This window comes from Xenia sp. Carnegie-2017, unplaced genomic scaffold (genome assembly GCF_021976095.1).
Source record: "Xenia sp. Carnegie-2017 unplaced genomic scaffold, XeniaSp_v1 HiC_scaffold_29, whole genome shotgun sequence".
NCBI classification, from domain to species: Eukaryota; Metazoa; Cnidaria; class Anthozoa; order Malacalcyonacea; family Xeniidae; genus Xenia; species Xenia sp. Carnegie-2017.
This window is the reverse complement of record NW_025813492.1, coordinates 277,458-295,646: the sequence shown is the minus strand read 5'-3', so window position 1 is coordinate 295,646 and position 18,189 is coordinate 277,458. Positions and strand designations below refer to the sequence as shown.

Sequence of the window (18,189 nt, the reverse complement as noted above, 5' to 3'; positions counted from 1 at the left end):
TACAACTGCATTGAGCACAGCACGTTAGCTTAGAATAGAAATAAAGTAACTGCGTGTACATAAGTTCATCAGCAGGAATGACTTCTTATGGTTTTTTATTTATCTTACCTCTACCATGGTCTACAACTGCCGTGTGGTTGCCGGCTTAGAATTGCGATGTGTGATGCTTGGTGATTGGAACGGTCATGTGGGAAGCGTAAGAAAAGGATACTGTGCGCATGGAGGTTTTGGAGTTGGTGATATGAATGCTGAAGGCGAGGCGATATTGGAGTTAGCAGCGAGTTGTGGGATGGTGGTAGTGAATACGTGGTTTATAAAGGAAGAAAGCAAGCTTGTGACGTATGAATCTGGTGACAGTAGGACGGTGGTGGATTATATACTGGTGAATGAAGAAGAGAGGAAAAACGTGAAGGATGCAAAAGTGATTGCAGGAGAAGAATGTGACCAGCACAAGCTGGTCATGGACTGGAGAATCAGGAAGGTGAAAAGGAGAAAGGTTGAGGTAAAGGCAGGCTTAAGCTATGGAAGTTACGATCGAAGAAACAGGTGTTTAATGAAAATACGACTGAAATGTTGAGGGGAGACGGTGGAGGAGCGATGGACGTGCTTGGAGAAAGGTGTTTAACGGCAGCGGAGAAGGTATGTTGGAAGTAAAGGCGGTGTAGTAGAAGAACAGGCATGGTGGTGGGATCAACGAGTCAGCGAAGTGATTGGCGCGAAGAAGTTGGCATTTAAAAGGTGGAGAAAGTCGCGGACTGAAGCAGATAGGATCGATTACATCCGATTCAAGAAAAAGCGCGAAAGAGGTGGCTAAAGCGATAGAAAGACATCAGAAAGAGCTTCTCGTAAAAATGCAGGAGAATGGACGAAAAGCGTTGTTTAGAACTGCTAGAAGGAGCAAAAAGGAGAGGAACGATATTTTGGGTGCTCCCGGCGTGCAGAACCACGATGGGGAGTTGAAGGTGTTATTGGAAGACAGGTTAGAAGTGTGGAGGGCGTACTGTGACCGTTTGATGAATGTAGAGAATGAGTGGAATGGAGAAGTTGAAGCAGATGAAGTTTTTGGGCCGTGGGAAATAGTGACTAGGGAGTTTTAGCAAGAGTACGACTACGACTACGAGTACGAAATTTGACCGTGTAAGAGAATGGCACGAGGAAGTTTGTTGTCGTTGTCGCTTGGTCAAAATTTTGCTTTAGTTGTAAACAATAGAACGAGCCTTTTTATTGTGTAAAACACCGACGTTTGCGAAGCAGCTACGGCTCTATTTGTCAATAATTCTATCAAAGAATCGATTATACTGGTTTTACAAGAATATAGGACTCTTTAGACTGAAAATACTTCACTATTTTAAGTTTCATGTACGATATATTTGTACTATTTTATTGTTTGTTTACCTTTCACTTTGCGTACGAAATACATGAAAGTTTTGCAGGTCATACTTTCCTTTTTAATGAACATCTGCGCTCAAAAAGGGTTCTAAATTAAAGCCTGTAAACTAATTAAGTATGTAAACTAATTTCTTACAGAATGAAGACATATACCTACTTTCTTTGCTTAAAAAGACATCGTAGTCGCGACTACGAATTTTTTACGAAACATCGTACTCAGATTGATGACGGCTACGTGTTTTTGTTGTCGCAACAATGTTTTCGCGCCAAAATGACGTAAATCGTACTCGTAGTCGTACTCGTAGGCTCTGCTAAAACTCCCTACTGTTGATGAGGTGGCGGCGGCTCTGCGCAAGATGAAGAAAGGAAAGGCGACGGGACCGAGTGAAGTGGGTAGCGAAATGTTGGACAATGAACTATGCGTGAGAGAGTTGTGTAATGTAGCGAACGAGGTTTTGAGGGGCTCAAAGATGCCGAGTACATGGAGAAAGAGTCTAGTGGTCCCGCTGTACAAAGGAAAAGGAGCAGCGACGGTATGTGGGAATTACAGGACTATTAAGCTGATGGAGCATGCGTTGAAGATAGTAGAGAGAGTGTTTGAAAGAAGGTTGAGGGAAGTTGTTTGGATGGGGGAAGAGCAGTATGGATTCATACGGGGAGAGGAACGACGGATGCGTGTTTTGTGTTGAGGCAGCTGCAGGAGAAATTTTGGAGAAGGACAGAGAATTGTATATGGTGTTTGTAGATTTGGAGAAGGCGTTTGATAGAGTTCCGAGAAAGGTGATCGAGTACGCGCTGCGTAAGAAAGGTGTGACAGAGAATATGGTTCGGGCAGTTATGGAGACTTATGAAGGTGTAGAGGCGGTGGTTACGGAGGAAGGTGTTAGATCTGGTGTTTTTGAGGTAAAAGTTGGTGTTCATCAAGGTTCAGTCTTGTCGCCGTTACTGTTTGCTTGTGTGATGGATGTACTGACAGAGAAGTGAGAAGAAAAGAAGGATGCTGGTGTTTGTTGTATGCAGATGACATTGTCTTGGTGGCGGAGTCGAAGCAGAAAGTCATGGAATGGTACCGAGAATGGAAAACGGCAATAGAAGTCAAGGGACTGAAAGTGAATGAGGCAAAGAAGAAGGGCATGACATGCTCGAGGCAGGTGGAGGTGAAGGACAGTGATAAATGGCCATGTGGTGTGTGTGGAAAAGAGTTGAGTGAATTCGATAATGTGTGGAAATGCAGTAAGTGGGTTCATGGAAGATGTTCAGGTGTCCGTGGTGCATTGACAAGAGTAACTAATTTTGAGTGCGGGACGTGTCGAAGTGGTGGGCGAGTCGCGATTGAACGGTTTGAACTGGGTGACGTGAGTTTGGAAGGTGTATCGGAGTTTAAATATCTGGGCGATGTGTTAAATGATGGTGGAGGTGCGAGCAAGCGGTGAGGAACAGAGTTCAAGCAGCGTGGTGGAGTTTAGAAGTTGTCGGGAATGTTGTGCGGAAAGTCGACTTCGTTGAAGCAGAAGGGAGAATTGTATAAGGCATGTGTTAGAAGTGTTTTGGGATATGGAGCAGAGTGTTGGGCGCCGAAAGCAGAGGACCTGAGAAGATTGGCGTCGACGGAAAGGAGAATGCTTAGGATGATGTGTGGTGTAACGTTGATGGATAGGATTCGAAGTGAAGAGATTAGAGAAAGAGTTGTTGAGTGTATCGAGTGGGTGGCGCCAGCGTTTGAGGTGGTTTGGGCATGTGGAAAGGAGGAAGAAAGTGCTGAAATTCGTAGAACGTTGTATGAATGTTGATGGAGTCCGCAAACGAGGTAGACCGAGAAAGAGATGGATGGATGCTGTGAACAGTGATATGAAGGCGATGGGTATAACGAGAGATATGGCGAGAGATAGAGACGTGTGGCGTGGAAAAATTCATGGACCGGTCAACCCCACTGGCGGGGATTAATACTGGCCGGTATATAAATGTTGTTTGTTTGTTTTGTTTACCATGGTCTACAAGCTACCTATCTAAACAAATATAACTACCAATTTCTTATTGTACCATTTACCCATCTAAACAAATATAACTACCGATTGTTTAATGTGCCATTACAATAAGACATCGTATTGACATAATTCGTGAAATGAGCAAGAACAGAATAGGATTAATAGTATATAGCTAAAATAGCAACCTTTGTAATCGAGTTTCCCTGAGGTAAAAGCTTGTCTTCATACAACGAGAATGAAATGTAAAACAGTCATTTGCATGGACCCATAATTATAACCCCATATGATAAATAATATGCACGAAATAAACTGTTTCTTAGTTGATAACCATTATCTGTGTATAGATGTGTATATGTGTGTATAGGCGTAGGAAGCGGAGGGGCTAAGGGAGCTTTAGCTCCCTAAAATTTATATAGGGGCTTAGCCCCCCGAAAAAGTGTAGGTTAACATTGATAAAATATAATGCACCTCATTCCCTATATTCTTTCCATAACTTGAATCATGGACAAACATACAGCGGAGCGCATTTATGGCTCATCATGTCAATGCAGCTGCAGTTGAAATTCAAAAAGATGTCTAATTGTCGGTATACAACCTATCTTTTTCGTTAAAACTTTGTCGCCAAGAATAATGAAAAAATCACCCAAGGCCTTGCCCATATGGGGGCATGACTTGTGGCTAAAATGGCTCTCCAAAATCATACCTTCTAATTAACCGTTGTGTGAGACAAGGGGTTCTTTCAGAATTGTAGTGCTCGATGCCTTTTGGAAAAAAGTGTTGTACCCAAAAGCAATGATTTGAATTGATAGACATTGATGAGAACGAACTAGAGCTCTGATTTGACCAAGAAAATGTATAGCTGTTATGAAAAGTTAAAGAACTTGTTTTAGATCCTATACTGCAAGCAAATTGTTATGCAATTTACCAATCAGACAAAATTTAGGAACTCCCAGAATAAAGTAGAAATTGCCCAAAAGAATAACTATATATCAATGCTGTCAGAGAACCGCTAACAAGAACAAATCATGCACAATTTAAACATTATGAACACGTCGATAATGCTTGAATTAGCACGTTTTTCAACAACATGAACATTTTCGTCTTAGTCAATGTTTTACGGCAAAGCTCATGAACCTCTTTACACCAATTTAAGAGTACTGCTGACATCGGCCCATTTTTAACTCTTCAGAGAGTGAAAATTTGCAAGCTGCATCAAATCACATTCTTAGTAACAGATTTAAATTGGGGGGAGTTGGGGCTGGCTAAATTGTTGAAAGTATTTCGACCCTTTTATAACCAGAACGTTTTGTGATACTCATTGCAAGCAACGTATTCTAGAACAATATTAGTAAGATTAAAATAATCTGTCTGAGTTTTGTGCCTAGGTATAATGTACGTTTTTATTCTTGAAGAGTCAATCATCGGATTAGGCCAGTGGCTTTCTGAAAGTGGTGTAAAGAAGTTACTGCTTGGCCAGATTTATGCTAAAGACTGATTATCTATTTGGACAAATTTGAGCAAGCAAAACATAGTTCGTCTTCAAGTTCGTCTGTGTGTATATACGCGCAAACTTACAGATCGTCCATCAAGATGCGTAGGAATTATTTGAATAGTTTGTTTACTTAGACGAATTTGCATGGGTATTTTGACTTGACGCATCATCCTTCTGTGAATATAAATCTGGAATGAGGACAAACTACGGAAAACATAATACTTCGTAGTTCATAACTCGCTCCAAAATCTTCCAAAGGCAGAATTGGACTTTGTGTGGTTTATTAATAGAAAGTTCGTCTCGTGTTTATACTTAGACGTATGATCTGTTAGACGGATCATTAGTCCAAACGGATGGGATTATTCGCCGTTTAATCACGTAAGGCTTTAGGTGATTATTCTGACATTATTTGCGACAGAATTAAACCAAATAAGATAGAAAGTATATACAATATTTATGAATTGCGACAGAAACTGCAATAAAATGTTACAAGAAATTAAGATGCGTTTTATTATGTCAATGTTTACTAGGCCGTATTCTATGGTGGATTATTGTTCAGGTTGAGATGCCGAAATTCATGACTAAGTAAAAACAACATAGATGTACTGATATGTACTCACTTAACATAAATCTGCCTGTTTACATCCCGAAAACTTGCAATCAAGAGAGCTAGAGCCATCAAAAATTCGACATTTATTTACTATATCCGCCATATTGTTTTTGTGTGAAATTCACTAAAATTGCTGGCTCATATTCAAAAAACGGTGCTAAATAATGATTAGGGATCAATCCTTCTAAGTTAATTTGAAATGATATGTTTAGCTATTAATCTTCCATAGCTGGTTGATGGACAAAAAGACTAAAAATGAAAACAATTCTTGAAATTGATTGTGAAGGAGTCCTTCATCTTATTGTGTAAATAATATAACGATAATAAATTGGCACATGAGATTGCGTACTCAGAATCCTTTGGTCGCCATCTAGTTCCTGATGTACACACTGCTGAGCAGTGCATTCTTAATAGAACATTTCATTGAAATCGTTTATGAAGTTTTCATGTGTATCGTCGGCATCATCAATCGCTATCATCGCACTCATCCGGCTTTTATTGGGCCGTCATCTTCAGAGGCGTAGTTACTGCAGTCAGAACAACCGCAAAGTACATTGCAAACCAGACCTCCTCACGAGCATCGAAGATTCTTGCCACCAGCTTTACACTTGCATGTCACGCACTCAATAAGTGTATCTGGAGCAGAAGGTCCAGTCATCCAAAGAATCTCTAACTGACCATTTTTCATGTGCCATCCATGGCTCACAGGAGGTTGAACATTAATGTGCGATTGCAAACTATTAATCCAGATGGCTGCTTGGTAGTTGGCTCTCTTAATGTGCAATGGATCACATGCTGAGCATCAAACCTGGATGGGTCTCCTCAACAGATATCATTTCCAGCCAATAAGCAGTTCCATATCTGGCGTAATTAAACCGATCACAGGAAAAATACCAAGGAAGCATTGCTCTAAATGCTGATAAGTGGAGATGCGTAGGAGTTTTCTTTGCACCAAGCGAAAATGGGATGATATTGGCGTCCGGGGTTTCAAGTGTCCTCTGGGACTTCTTGATTTCCGGTTTTTTCTGTACTTCCCTTAGTACATCTGTTCAAGTGTGCATTTTTTGAGTAATTATTCCGTTTGTTACATGTGTCTGCTTTATTGTTTCCTCCCCAAAATCAATGTTGTCAAAGACTAAGTTAACAGCTTCATTCTTTACAAACTCCTTTGGTATCACTGTAGATGTTTCTTGGTTGTATTTAGCAATAGCTGTGTCATAGCTCATTGTGGATGACAACGATACACAATGTCCCAGACCACTTAAAACCCTTACCAAGTTGGAACATCCAGACATCTGTCTAACTGTCATTGCCAGAGCTAAGGATTTTGGCGTCTGTGTTTTCCCCTTAGAGCAATTGTAGACCATATCTTGGCATAGAGAAAGTAACTTCGTTTTGGAGCTTTCTTCAATATTTATGTAGTTTGTAGTTTCTTCTGGCTCTTCTGAAAAGCCAAGCACCCATGCCATGAAATTGTACAGCAACGGAGAAACAACTTTTTTAACATTGTCCTCGGATAGATCGGAAGACAATGGTGGCCAATGCTCATACCATAAAGAAGGGTAGTCCCGGATGTTACGTCTTAGCTCTAAGGCAACCATGTAGAGATTTTGCAGTGACACTGATTTGGAATGAACTGGCTTCGATGTGACATCTTCGTCACTTATCTCTGATCCATCTTCGGTAGCGTCAGTCTCGTCGTCATTGCTAAGAAACCTTCCTGCCATATCACCTTTACACAGGTCTTCAGCATACACTATTTCCTTCTTATTGCGGACTTTCGGAGTAAAGAATACAAGCTGGGGAAACCTGTCTAGCAAACGTTCCTTCAATCGTGAAGTCTTATAGCTTGAAGCATCGACATTCTCGAAGCATCTAACTGTTTTGACAAACTTATCTTTAAGAATATTCATGTAATAGATTTCATGATTTTCTATGATTGCTTTCTTGATAAATTTGCAAAAATCTGCGAATGACTCTTCATATAAGCATTTGCGACCAGAACTACTTTCATTTGACTTTTTGCACAAGTAGTATTATAAAGAAATGACGTGTAGCTTTTGTAGCATTTACTATGATACTTTACTCCAGAGCATTACATTCCTTGTCTAATATGTGGACCAGAATTCTTCGGTCCTCTTCCTGGTTGCAGCTTCACGTAGTTTTCCGCCATCTTTCGTTTCTGCGGTAATTAGTTTGTCTAGAACTCGTTTTCTAGTTCCCTGAAAGAAAAATTGTAATTGCACATTCCTCACCATCAGTAAGACAACAAAAGTAAAATCATATTGTAGGTAGATTAAGTACAGAACATTACGCTGTTACAAAACAGGTATTGCAATACCTGTAACATATTGGTTTATTTGTTACATTATTTACCGATTGAGTGACGAAGGACTTTTCTTGCTTGCATATTATGCATATTGATGGCAAAACTGCTTTAGTTCTTATCGGAGGTTTAGGACTGTTATGACAAAACGAGGATGATCGTAGCAGTTTCGTGTGAGGCTCATTTACATCTGTCGACTTATTTTCTTGTACATAGTTTTCATTGACAGTGGCTGTTGAAGCTTCAAACTTTTGCTCATTCTTTTTCAGCCCGTCTAATCAGGCCGACATTGGTGAACTTTGCATAGCAATTTCTATGGTACTTTAACTCTCCAAGGTACTCAGCCAAAGGACTTTTCATGGACTGAATTTTTTTCATCAAATTTTTGTTCTTTTCAGCGATGTCTTTCTGCTCACCATTGTATAGTAACCAAAGGTCGTGACAATGTAAAACTTTTTTCAAAGATGTCTCGGTAAAATCAGTCAATGGACCATTTTCACCTTTAAAATGGATTACACATCCCCGCAAGCTCGCCATTTTGTTGTTTTGATCAAACAATTTATTAACCAACGCGTAAATATCAAAGTAGATAAGTGTCTTAATAATAATGTCAATAAGTATGAATAAAACTTATCTCCTTTGTCTGAGTACAACCGTGAGTCTTTATTCTTGAGCGTTCGTGAGTCCAACAATGACTCACAATAGTTTTACTCGGTGGTGTAAACTACTCATAAATATATAATATCTAATTGGAAGTATTGTGGTTTTGTGACCTACATCCCATACGCAATACAGTATCTTACAGCAAGATATAGTTAACCACAATAACAACAAATGCGGTTGCGGTTTCAAAATATGTTTACGCATGTAAGCAAGCTTCTAGCGCATGCAAGCAAGTTTCTAGATTATGTCCTAATTAGTAATGACATTGCAAAATGGATTTTCAATTTAAAATATAAAAATATGGAATGCTTCGTAATATAATATAATATAATACTAGTTTATAAATGATATTACATGATAATAGTTGCTATCATGTAACAGTGCACCCGCAATTTTTGCTATATTGTCAGCAGTTTCACAAATAAAACAAGATGGCGACAAGTAAAACTTTAAACGAATATTATGAAACTTTGGAGTACTGAAACACCAAAGATTGCAATTTCAAGAGATGTAAACAACTTGAATCATATTCAGTCAGTAAAAATAAGTAGTTTTCTGTGATTTTTATGTAGTCATGAATTTTGGCATTTAGAAATCATTTTTAAGCACATTTTCGTGATACAGAATACGGCCTATACCTAAATTTTAGGGGGCTATAGGCCTCTCAGTTGCACCACCACCCCACCATCCTGTTTTATACGCCTTTAGAATCATGTTGCGTTAACACAAAGCAGTTATGCATCTGGCGATTCGTTTTTGGGACTGTATGCTATCCGATTTGTATGCACAGTCGACACACAATTTTCAATTTTGCTTATAACTCTTCCGATAGAACTATTCTACATCACAGATAAACATTTCAAGCTTTTACATTCAAAGCCAGTGACAAAAGAAGCCTGACTTTCAACATGTGACAACTAATAAAATTTTTTTATAAGTTCCTATTTCCGTTCTTTCATAAGTTTACAATCTCGAATTACAATTACCTATTATTTTCTTATATAAGTTGCGACACTTGCACAGAATAGATATATACAGAAGCGCCACTCAGCGAAAAATCTGTCCCCTACTTGTACCCAGTTCTTAAGTGCGCATCTTTTGCGTCCGCCATTACTCCAGCCCAATGACTTATACCCAATCCTCTAGATATCTAACTGCCGTTGTCACGGTGAGGCAAATTTTATTCGCGGGCGCCATCTTGAAAGGTGGCAAAAAACATAACACGCAATATACGGTAGTATAGTTTACATGTCAAACTGACTCAAATATATGGTTGAAAAACGTTGAAAGCAATCAATCTTAAAAACAAACACAGGTATAACATCCTCAACTCTAAAACAACGTTCAAGAAGCACATTTTAGCTGCAAAGCGCGTAATTTTCGAAAAAAGCTAAAATAGATTAAACAAACAAACAAACAAACAAACAACATTTATATACCGGCCAGTATTAATCCCCGCCAGGGGGGTTGACCGGTCCATGAATTTTTCCACGCCACACATCTCTATCTCTCGCCATATCTCTCGTTATACCCATCGCCTTCATATCACTGTTCACAACATCCATCCATCTCTTTCTCGGTCTACCTCGTTTGCGGACTCCATCAACATTCATATGCAACGTTCTACGAATTTCAGCACTTTCTTCCCTCCTTTCCACATGCCCAAACCACCTCAAACGCTGGCGTCTTACCCAATTCTCGATACACTCAACACCAACTCTTTCTCTAATCTCTTCACTTCGAATCCTATCCATCAACGTTACACCACACATCATGCTAAGCATTCTCCTTTCCGTCGACGCCAATCTTCTCAGGTCCTCTGCTTTCGGCGCCCAACACTCTGCTCCATATCCCAAAACACTTCTAACACATGCCTTATACAATTCTCCCTTCTGCTTCAACGAAGTCGACTTTCCGCACAACATTCCGACAACTCTCTAAAACTCCACCACGCTGCTTGAACTCTGTTCCTCACCGCTTGCTCGCACCTCCACCATCATTTAACACATCGCCCAGATATTTAAACTCCGATACACCTTCCAAACTCACGTCACCCAGTTCAAACCGTTCAATCGCGACTCGCCCACCACTTCGACACGTCCCGCACTCAAAATCAGTTACTCTTGTCAATGCACCACGGACACCTGAACATCTTCCATGAACCCACTTACCGCATAAAAAAGCTAAAAAAAGCTAAAAAAAGCTAAAAAAGGTAAAAAAGCTAAAAAAGCTAAAAAAGCTAAAAAAAGCTAAAAAAAAAAAAAAATAAAAAAAAATAAAAAAAAAAAAAAAAAAAAAAAAAAAAAATTAAAAAAAAAAAAAAAAAAAAAAAAAATAAGATCGAGGTCAAAAGATTCTGACAAATACATTCTGACAAACAAATGTCCCAAGACCACCTGAGCTGCTGTTTGCATGCATACGTGGTAAGAATGGCTTCAACAATAATCCAGATATTGTACAATTTAAGTCCAGTCTACGAAAAATTCTTTTAAGAAATTCCATCATTGGTTCCAAGCATGCAAACTGTTTGACTTTCGAAAATGAATCTGCTGGTTCTATTTTTCATTAAAATGGAATAAAAGAAATGCTCCAGCCTTTGAAGTAGAAGAGATGACACCAAAGGACACACAATATGTCAGTAGTTTAGTTTCTGGATTAGAATCATGTTCACTGTCATCATACAAAGAAGCAATACTTGGATATATTGCTGGGTTTGTTGTAAAAAAGATAATCAATAGAATCACCTGTACTGAATGTGCAAGAGCTCTTTTGCTTAAGTCAAAAAAATCATCATCTGTTCATGATCATAATTATTCACAATTCCAAAGTACTACATCTTTATCTTTAATCAGTTTGAAGAATCGTGGTGGTCTTGTTTTCCCTTCTAATGGTGTGACCAAAATAATATTTGCATCTGAAAGAGCTTTTCAAGTCCTCATTCATGAAACTCGTTCAAAAAAACAAAAAATTTCCAGCAGGAGAAACTTGAAGACTATAATGGTTCATCTTATTAACCAAGAGCTTGCAGAAAAGAGCTTGTTTCCTGAACTCAACGAGCATGATGTTGATCACGAAGCAATAACTGAAGATCTACATTCATCACAGCTTATCAAACAGATCATTGAAAAATATATCAATTTACGACTTTCGACCTATGGTAAGCAATATAATAAAGATATCCTCCACAAAAACAAAATTGGTGTTCGCCAGCAATCTACGAAGCTTGTTTTATTTCAAGGAATCTAGTCGACTTCGATGAACATCCACACCACAACCAAGGAAATGTAAATCCTAAAAAAATAATTAATAGTGGTTTATTGTAAATAGTGAAGATACGCGCATTTTTACAACGATGCAGTCATATTGTTAATAGATCTAAAATTATGTTGTTCAGGTAAAATAATTCATATAAACCGCAAACATTGTGTTCAAATCAAAGTTCTGGATAGCTGTTATGCGATTTTCTCGCTTTTTTTCTGTAAATATGTTTTTGGTTTACGATAAAAAGCATAGAGAACAGCAAAGATGTAAATTAATAAATACTCACGATTAGTAGTTCATACTTATGTAACTCTCAGCCTTTAGTTTATGGTCGCAAAATACACGTTAAGACCGCTCTATCTCAAGTATTTAAAAATTTTACACATTTCAACAATATTAAAGAAATTACTCACCATTTTTAATGCAACTTCAGTAGAACAGCATCATAAAAACGCTCTCAAAGTCGATTTCTCTCAGCACAGACTTAATGTTTTTATATGCCGCCATTGTGCTTTTGCCACCTTTGCAAATGGCGGCCGCGTAGAAATTTGCCTCACTCATTACTATACAAATTTGGCTGAGTCAGGTATCTAGTAGAATGGGTACTAGATCATTACTCCAGCCAGATACACTGGCCAGAATGTATATAGATTAATATTATGAAGAGTTGTTTTTCGAAAATTTGACGAATTTAAATTCACTTATGGACAAAATTTTTAATGCCATCGGATAGGATACCAAGCATATGAGGTGAGAAACAGTTTTGTTGTAAAATACGTTCTTCAAATATAATTTTACGGGTTTTATAGTTTCTTGCCTTGAATTGTATGCGAGATCCATGTTTAGAACGTCTCTTATATTGAACGGCAGTTGCCCTAAGAATTTATAATTTAGGACAAAAGTAATAAATATATTTAGTGTGATTCCATTTCTGTATTTTCTAGTAAAGAGTTTCCTATTAGAATGGTCAACGGATTTGATAGAAGCGATAAAACGACCTAATGTGCGTAAAGAACGTTCTTCAGATGAAGACGTTATTGGTATAAAATTTGGACTAAACTAATTTATATTTGATTCTTGAATCGGGGCTTTTTATTTGCAATGTAGCTTGTCTGCATAATTGTAATTGAAAGTTTTTATTTGTAATTGTATATTGAGTTCCTGTGGCTATCATGTCTGTCTATGGCGCGCCGAGATGGACAATATTACCAAAATCGAAAATATTTACAACGAAACACATTATCGTATGTCGAAAATAATATACTGGTAACTTTTTCAATATTTGTAAAACGAAACGCAAAAATATAAAAGAAAACAAAAATTCGTTTACCATAATTTATATATATACAACGAAATTTATTTTTCAAGTTATGAAAATTATTTTTATAAAACGAAACTCATTTATATAAAACGAAATTGACATTCATAAAACGACATTTTCTTCGAACAAACGACATTTTTTACCGCGCCCTGTCACTGACATCAAAGAAAAAACGGCGTTTTATTTCGCCTTCCGTGAACACTGTCGATGACTCGTTATCTTGTTCCTTCCATCCTTTCTGTCTGCCTGTCCTTCCATATTAAATATGGCAGAATATCGGGATGTTGTGGAATTCTTAACGAGAGGCTTTAGTTTGTTTGAACTACATCGAAACATTTTTACGAAAGATAATGTTACGGCTGAGGTGATAATAGCTCGTTCTGAAGAATACTTATGTGGCCTATGTCTACTATCTCGCTTTCAGGGATGGACTAATGAAATCGTGCATTTTTTCGCAGATGTTATTATGGTTTTTCAAAATGAAATTGCAAAACTTTCAACTCAGTTTAGCATTCATAACGGCAATGAAAACGATCAATACGTATGCCCAATGGAAGAGAACGAAATGAGCTCTGCTGGAAGGCCACGATTTTTTATTACAAAAGAACAAATTGATGGACTGCGTAGCTTGCACTTTTCTTGGAAGAAAATTGCAGCGATGCTTAATGTTTCGGAAAGAACAATACGGCGACGAAGAAAAGAACTTCGCATGGAAATTGGGCAGGCTGTGAGCTATAGCGACATAAGTGATGAAGACCTTGACGCAAATATAGAACATATCTTAAATCGTTCCGCAAATTCAGGAGAGAGAATGGTATTTGGTGCACTGAAAGGATTTGGTTTAAAGGTGCAGAGAGAAAAGATCCGAAATTCAATCAGACGAGTTGATCCTGTGAGCAGAGAACTAAGGAAAAAAACATCAATCCATCGTCGAACATATAATGTTACAATTCCAAATGCGCTATGGTAGGTAATATAGTGTTGAGTATTGGTGTGGAGCTATTTTATAAAAATTAGAATACAGTAGGTCTCAAGATATCACTGTTAACAAGACATCAATACTAACATAATAAAAAGCCTTTTCAATCCAGAAAATGATGTGCAAAATTAAATATATTCAAGAAACATATGATCTTGCCTTTTTGATATTTATTTATGCATTCTCAACATAGGCATATTGATGGCAATCACAAATTGATTCGCTGGAGATTTGTGATTCATGGAGGTGTTGATGGCTTCTCCAGAACCATTGTCTACTTAAGATGTTCAACAAACAATACAAGCAGTACTGTCTTTCAGTTATTTCTGCAAAGTATTCAAACATACAAGTGCCCTCGTAGAGTACGAAGTGATCATGGCACAGAAAATATTGATGTTGCTCGTTGGATGCTCTATCATTTTGGAATTGATGCTAAACCATTTATTACAGGGTTATCTGTGCACAATCAAAGAATTGAAAGATTGTGGAAAGATGTTAACGCATATGTGACCAGTTATTTTAGTAACCTCTTCCATTATCTTGAGTCAGTTGATCTGCTTGATCCATTGAATGAGCTACATCTATTTGCACTTCATTATGTGTTCAAGCCAAGAATTAATCAAGCTTTAGTTCTTTTTGTTACCCAATGGAACAATCACCCATTATCCACTGGACACAACATGACTCCATATCAGTTATGGGTTGAAGGTTTTTACAAGTTTGCAAATGCCAATCACGAAACTTTACGTGAAGTTGCTGATCCTACTACATTACACATTGATACTTATGGACTAGATGATGACGGCCCTTTGCCACTAATACAAACAGTTAATCATGTTGAAATCCCTGAATCAAGTCTTGTTTTAACACAGGACCAAGTCACTCTTATATCCACATCTGTGAATCCTTTGGAAGAGGACAGTGAACATGGGATACAACTATATGTAAATACATGCAACTTATTGGAAAGAATACATAACTTATAAGCAAAGAATACACAACCCAAAGCCCTTTCAAATTATTTTCAAAATTAAACCTTGGTATATTAGTTTCATCATTGGAATAGATTATGCAGATGCAAATTGCAACAAAACAGTTCAGAGAGTATGTGAAAAAATCTTTAAAAACATTTCCTTTTGGATGAAACAGGACTGACTGGCATTGTTCTCATATTTTTCCAAATCCATATCCCTCAAGCAAAGCTGACGTCATCAGCTCTCTCATCATTTCCCCTGTATTAGCATGCACTGGAATATTTATTGACAGTTGGCATGTTGATGCTGTTGGGCGGCACTTGCAATTTTCAGGACAACCGTGAACAAATTCCACTTTCATAGCTTCCGAAAATCCTAGGGGGGGCATTGTGTATGATCCAGTCATAAAACGGAAAAGATGCTTTAATTCTAAATTGTGCTCTTTTATACCTACAAGAAAAAACAAAACAGTTTGGTGTTGGAAAGACAAAAAGTTATTACAATTCTTAATACTTTACCAGCATATCCAAGCTCTTCTATGAAGTCACAAAAGTGCTTATATGTAGTGGATTCTTTCATTTTTTCATGTTGCCTTTCACTAAAATGAACATTGAAATTGTCTAGCAATTTGTCTGGAGTTATTACAAAGGTGTCATCTTCCACAAACAGTGGTTTAAAAACAGAAGAACAATTGCGTATTCTTTCAAGCAATCCACAGAGCACAAGACCTTCCTCCAATTGCCTGACCATGGCCAGCTTTGGCTCAATACATGATTTGATTATTATGGACCTATTTATCAATTAGAAAAACAAAATTAGAACCCTTCTCCACTGTAATTAAAATCATAATCCTGAGTTTGCAGAATTTTATGTGTGTATAACATATAAAATTTTATGTATCCACAACATATTTTACAAAAAAACTAACTTATGGAAAAAAATTCAAATTTTACATTTACCTAACTAATCTTTGCTTTGTTGACAATGTCTCTTGTGTGGGAACTCCTCTGTACCCAACTTTTTCAAGAACATCAAGAGCATCATCTGTTGTCAATAATGATTGTAGTTGACTGTCTGTGTTTGCATCGTCAATCTAAAGAGCAATCACCACTGATGAAGAACAGAAGAAAAATAGATTTCTCTCATAAGTAGCATACCTTCATGCCAATTTTTTTGAAGTGCTCATTTTCTATCATATCAAGAGAAAAATTAGCAGCTGAGAGTCCTTTTGCAATTAGATCATAAATAACAGGTGACAAGAAGTTTGGAGCTGGTCCACCTTGTAGAATTGACATGACCATAATTTCCCCTGCATATTTGTACAAGTTCTGTGTCAATGCCATGGTGCTTTCCAAAGGCATTCCTCTTTCATCAAACAGCCGCATTCTCAACAAAAGTAGTATTTCTAAAAAACATCATCATGTTACAGGACATTAAAGGGTAAAACATTATGCACTAAATTTATTTTTTCTGTCACATTACCAGAAAAAAATTCACGCCTTGGACCTCCATCGTCAACGGCAGGTTCACCTATGAAGACGACCTTAATTTTGTTTTTTGGAGAAAACCAAGAACATTTTATCCTCCTATCCAAATAGTCGTTCAAAATACTGATCCTTTGCACATTTACACGATTTGTGGTTTGATCCAAATTTTTTTCTAGTCTTTTCAACTCATCCAGCAATGAAACTTGTAAAAGTTCAGTATTCTCAGCTGCTGCATCAGACGACAAATGGTGATCCTGGTCATCTTTAGGTTGATTCTGGTCATCTTTACGTTTAAATTGAGACATTATACTGACATAGTGCTGTTCAGTGCCTTTCCAAGCACTTTCACAGCACAAATCAGCATGCTCTTCAATTTCATCAATTTTGAATTTCATATTACAAGTTGGACACAAAATTGATGAGGTTGTAGATGTGGTAGCCACACTTGACCTTTCATGAGAGATATCATGCAAAGAAGAAGAGTGCAACAAGGGAGGCAATGTTGATTTTAGATTGTCTCCCAAATTTTGTGATGAAAATGAACTTGTGAATTGGTCCTCGAACATTGTTGTTTTCAAAATAATGTCATCATCTTCAGAGCTAATGTCATCACTGCTGTTGTCCTCTATTTTGACTAAACTATGCACTGACACACTAATGTCTTCCTTGGCCCGAATATATATTGGTCCTTGACCAGACACATGCTTTAAAAGCCTACCGTCACATTTTGGACAGCCGTCAGTTTCAAGGGAAATCAGCTTGCTGTGTACAGCTCTCATAAATTCGAATTTGGGAGACTTTCTTGTATTCGAAAACTTCACTGCAAACTTGCTTTCTAATGCTGTTCTTATTCCTTCCTCATCCATGGAAGGGTCTAACTCAAACGTAGACAAAAATCCTGCGGAAAAAATTGCTTCTCTTTCCCGTCCACGTGGTACTTTAGTTTGCCTTGAATATGGTATCAAGACAACATCTTTTAGAGTTGTCCGAGCTTCGTTCAATTTCAGCTTCTTGCCGTTGTTATTTTTACTAGTCTTGGACCTTTTTGACTTTTTTCCTCCTCCATAATTTACACTTGGGTTGAACAGTGAAGTATTAGCTGCTGTAGTCGCTGCTCCTCCGACTGTTGTGGTTGTGGATGAACGGCCATTTGCAGAAGGGAACAGAGTGCGTATCGTACTTTCAATATTGCTAGCGTTAGCATCGTTATCTCCTTCAAAAGTTCTTTCACAATTGTTGGAGCAATCACTTTCAGAGAGCTGAGTGATTGCTGCAACAAGGTTTGTCAAGTTATGTAAGTTCCTTCGCGAAGACATCCTCAAAATTTTGTAGTGGATGGCTCTTTGCAGGCTACAAAATAATGCCGCAAAAAAGAGGTAAAAAATGTCGTTTGTTCGAAGAAAATGTCGTTTTATGAATGTCAATTTCGTTTTATATAAATGAGTTTCGTTTTATAAAAATAATTTTCATAACTTGAAAAATAAATTTCGTTGTATATATATAAATTATGGTAAACGAATTTTTGTTTTGTTTTATATTTTTGCGTTTCGTTTTACAAATATTGAAAAAGTTGCCAGTATATTATTTTCGACATACGATAATGTGTTTCGTTGTAAATATTTTCGATTTTGGTAATATTGTCCATCTTGGCGCGCCATATCTGTCAAATTTGTATTAACTTACAAATAAAGATGTTTTTTGT

The 18,189-nt window shown here is 37.5% G+C and overlaps 3 protein-coding genes and 2 long non-coding RNA genes across 5 annotated transcripts; 3 read left to right on the top strand and 2 right to left on the bottom strand.

Moving 5' to 3' along the window:
- Positions 1 to 115: 115 nt before the first annotated feature.
- On the top strand, positions 116 to 1,948 carry LOC124453992. Its single transcript, XM_047004809.1, has 3 exons — positions 116 to 502; positions 858 to 979; positions 1,834 to 1,948. The coding sequence occupies exons 1-3, from the start codon at positions 116 to 118 to the stop codon at positions 1,946 to 1,948; spliced, it is 624 nt and encodes a 207-aa protein (XP_046860765.1).
- Positions 1,949 to 10,932: 8,984 nt separating this feature from the next.
- Positions 10,933 to 12,329, bottom strand: LOC124454028. The gene is made up of 2 exons (XR_006951304.1): positions 12,140 to 12,329; positions 10,933 to 11,756 (listed from the first exon to the last, which is right to left on the bottom strand). It is a non-coding gene; the product is annotated as an uncharacterized LOC124454028 (long non-coding RNA).
- A 13-nt stretch (positions 12,330 to 12,342) lies between these two features.
- On the top strand, positions 12,343 to 13,061 carry LOC124454027. The gene is made up of 2 exons (XR_006951303.1): positions 12,343 to 12,476; positions 12,671 to 13,061. It is a non-coding gene; the product is annotated as an uncharacterized LOC124454027 (long non-coding RNA).
- A 258-nt stretch (positions 13,062 to 13,319) lies between these two features.
- Positions 13,320 to 15,022, top strand: LOC124454020. Its single transcript, XM_047004833.1, has 2 exons — positions 13,320 to 14,013; positions 14,220 to 15,022. The coding sequence occupies exons 1-2, from the start codon at positions 13,514 to 13,516 to the stop codon at positions 15,010 to 15,012; spliced, it is 1,293 nt and encodes a 430-aa protein (XP_046860789.1). The 5' UTR covers positions 13,320 to 13,513; the 3' UTR covers positions 15,013 to 15,022.
- An 11-nt stretch (positions 15,023 to 15,033) lies between these two features.
- Positions 15,034 to 17,864, bottom strand: LOC124454019. The gene is made up of 5 exons (XM_047004832.1): positions 16,483 to 17,864; positions 16,158 to 16,405; positions 15,960 to 16,093; positions 15,519 to 15,790; positions 15,034 to 15,450 (listed from the first exon to the last, which is right to left on the bottom strand). The coding sequence occupies exons 1-5, from the start codon at positions 17,801 to 17,803 to the stop codon at positions 15,194 to 15,196; spliced, it is 2,232 nt and encodes a 743-aa protein (XP_046860788.1). The 5' UTR covers positions 17,804 to 17,864; the 3' UTR covers positions 15,034 to 15,193.
- Between the last annotated feature and the right edge of the window lie 325 nt (positions 17,865 to 18,189).

What these genes read in the sequence shown, in the direction of transcription:
- LOC124453992 (XM_047004809.1), top strand. Translation starts at nt 116, where the DNA reads ATGGTCTACAACTGCCGTGTGGTTGCCGGCTTAGAATTGCGATGTGTG. An exon ending in TGAAAAGGAGAAAGGTTGAG is followed by an intron (nt 503 to 857) that starts GTAAAGGCAGGC and finishes GTAAAAATGCAG; the next exon opens with GAGAATGGACGAAAAGCGTT. An exon ending in AAGGTGTTATTGGAAGACAG is followed by an intron (nt 980 to 1,833) that starts GTTAGAAGTGTG and finishes TGTGTAATGTAG; the next exon opens with CGAACGAGGTTTTGAGGGGC.
- LOC124454019 (XM_047004832.1), bottom strand. Translation starts at nt 17,803, where the DNA reads ATGTCTTCGCGAAGGAACTTACATAACTTGACAAACCTTGTTGCAGCA. An exon ending in TCAAAAAAATTGGCATGAAG is followed by an intron (nt 16,094 to 16,157) that starts GTATGCTACTTA and finishes ATTGCTCTTTAG; the next exon opens with ATTGACGATGCAAACACAGA. An exon ending in AGAAGAGCTTGGATATGCTG is followed by an intron (nt 15,451 to 15,518) that starts GTAAAGTATTAA and finishes TTTTTCTTGTAG; the next exon opens with GTATAAAAGAGCACAATTTA.
- LOC124454020 (XM_047004833.1), top strand. Translation starts at nt 13,514, where the DNA reads ATGGTTTTTCAAAATGAAATTGCAAAACTTTCAACTCAGTTTAGCATT. An exon ending in ACAATTCCAAATGCGCTATG is followed by an intron (nt 14,014 to 14,219) that starts GTAGGTAATATA and finishes TTCTCAACATAG; the next exon opens with GCATATTGATGGCAATCACA.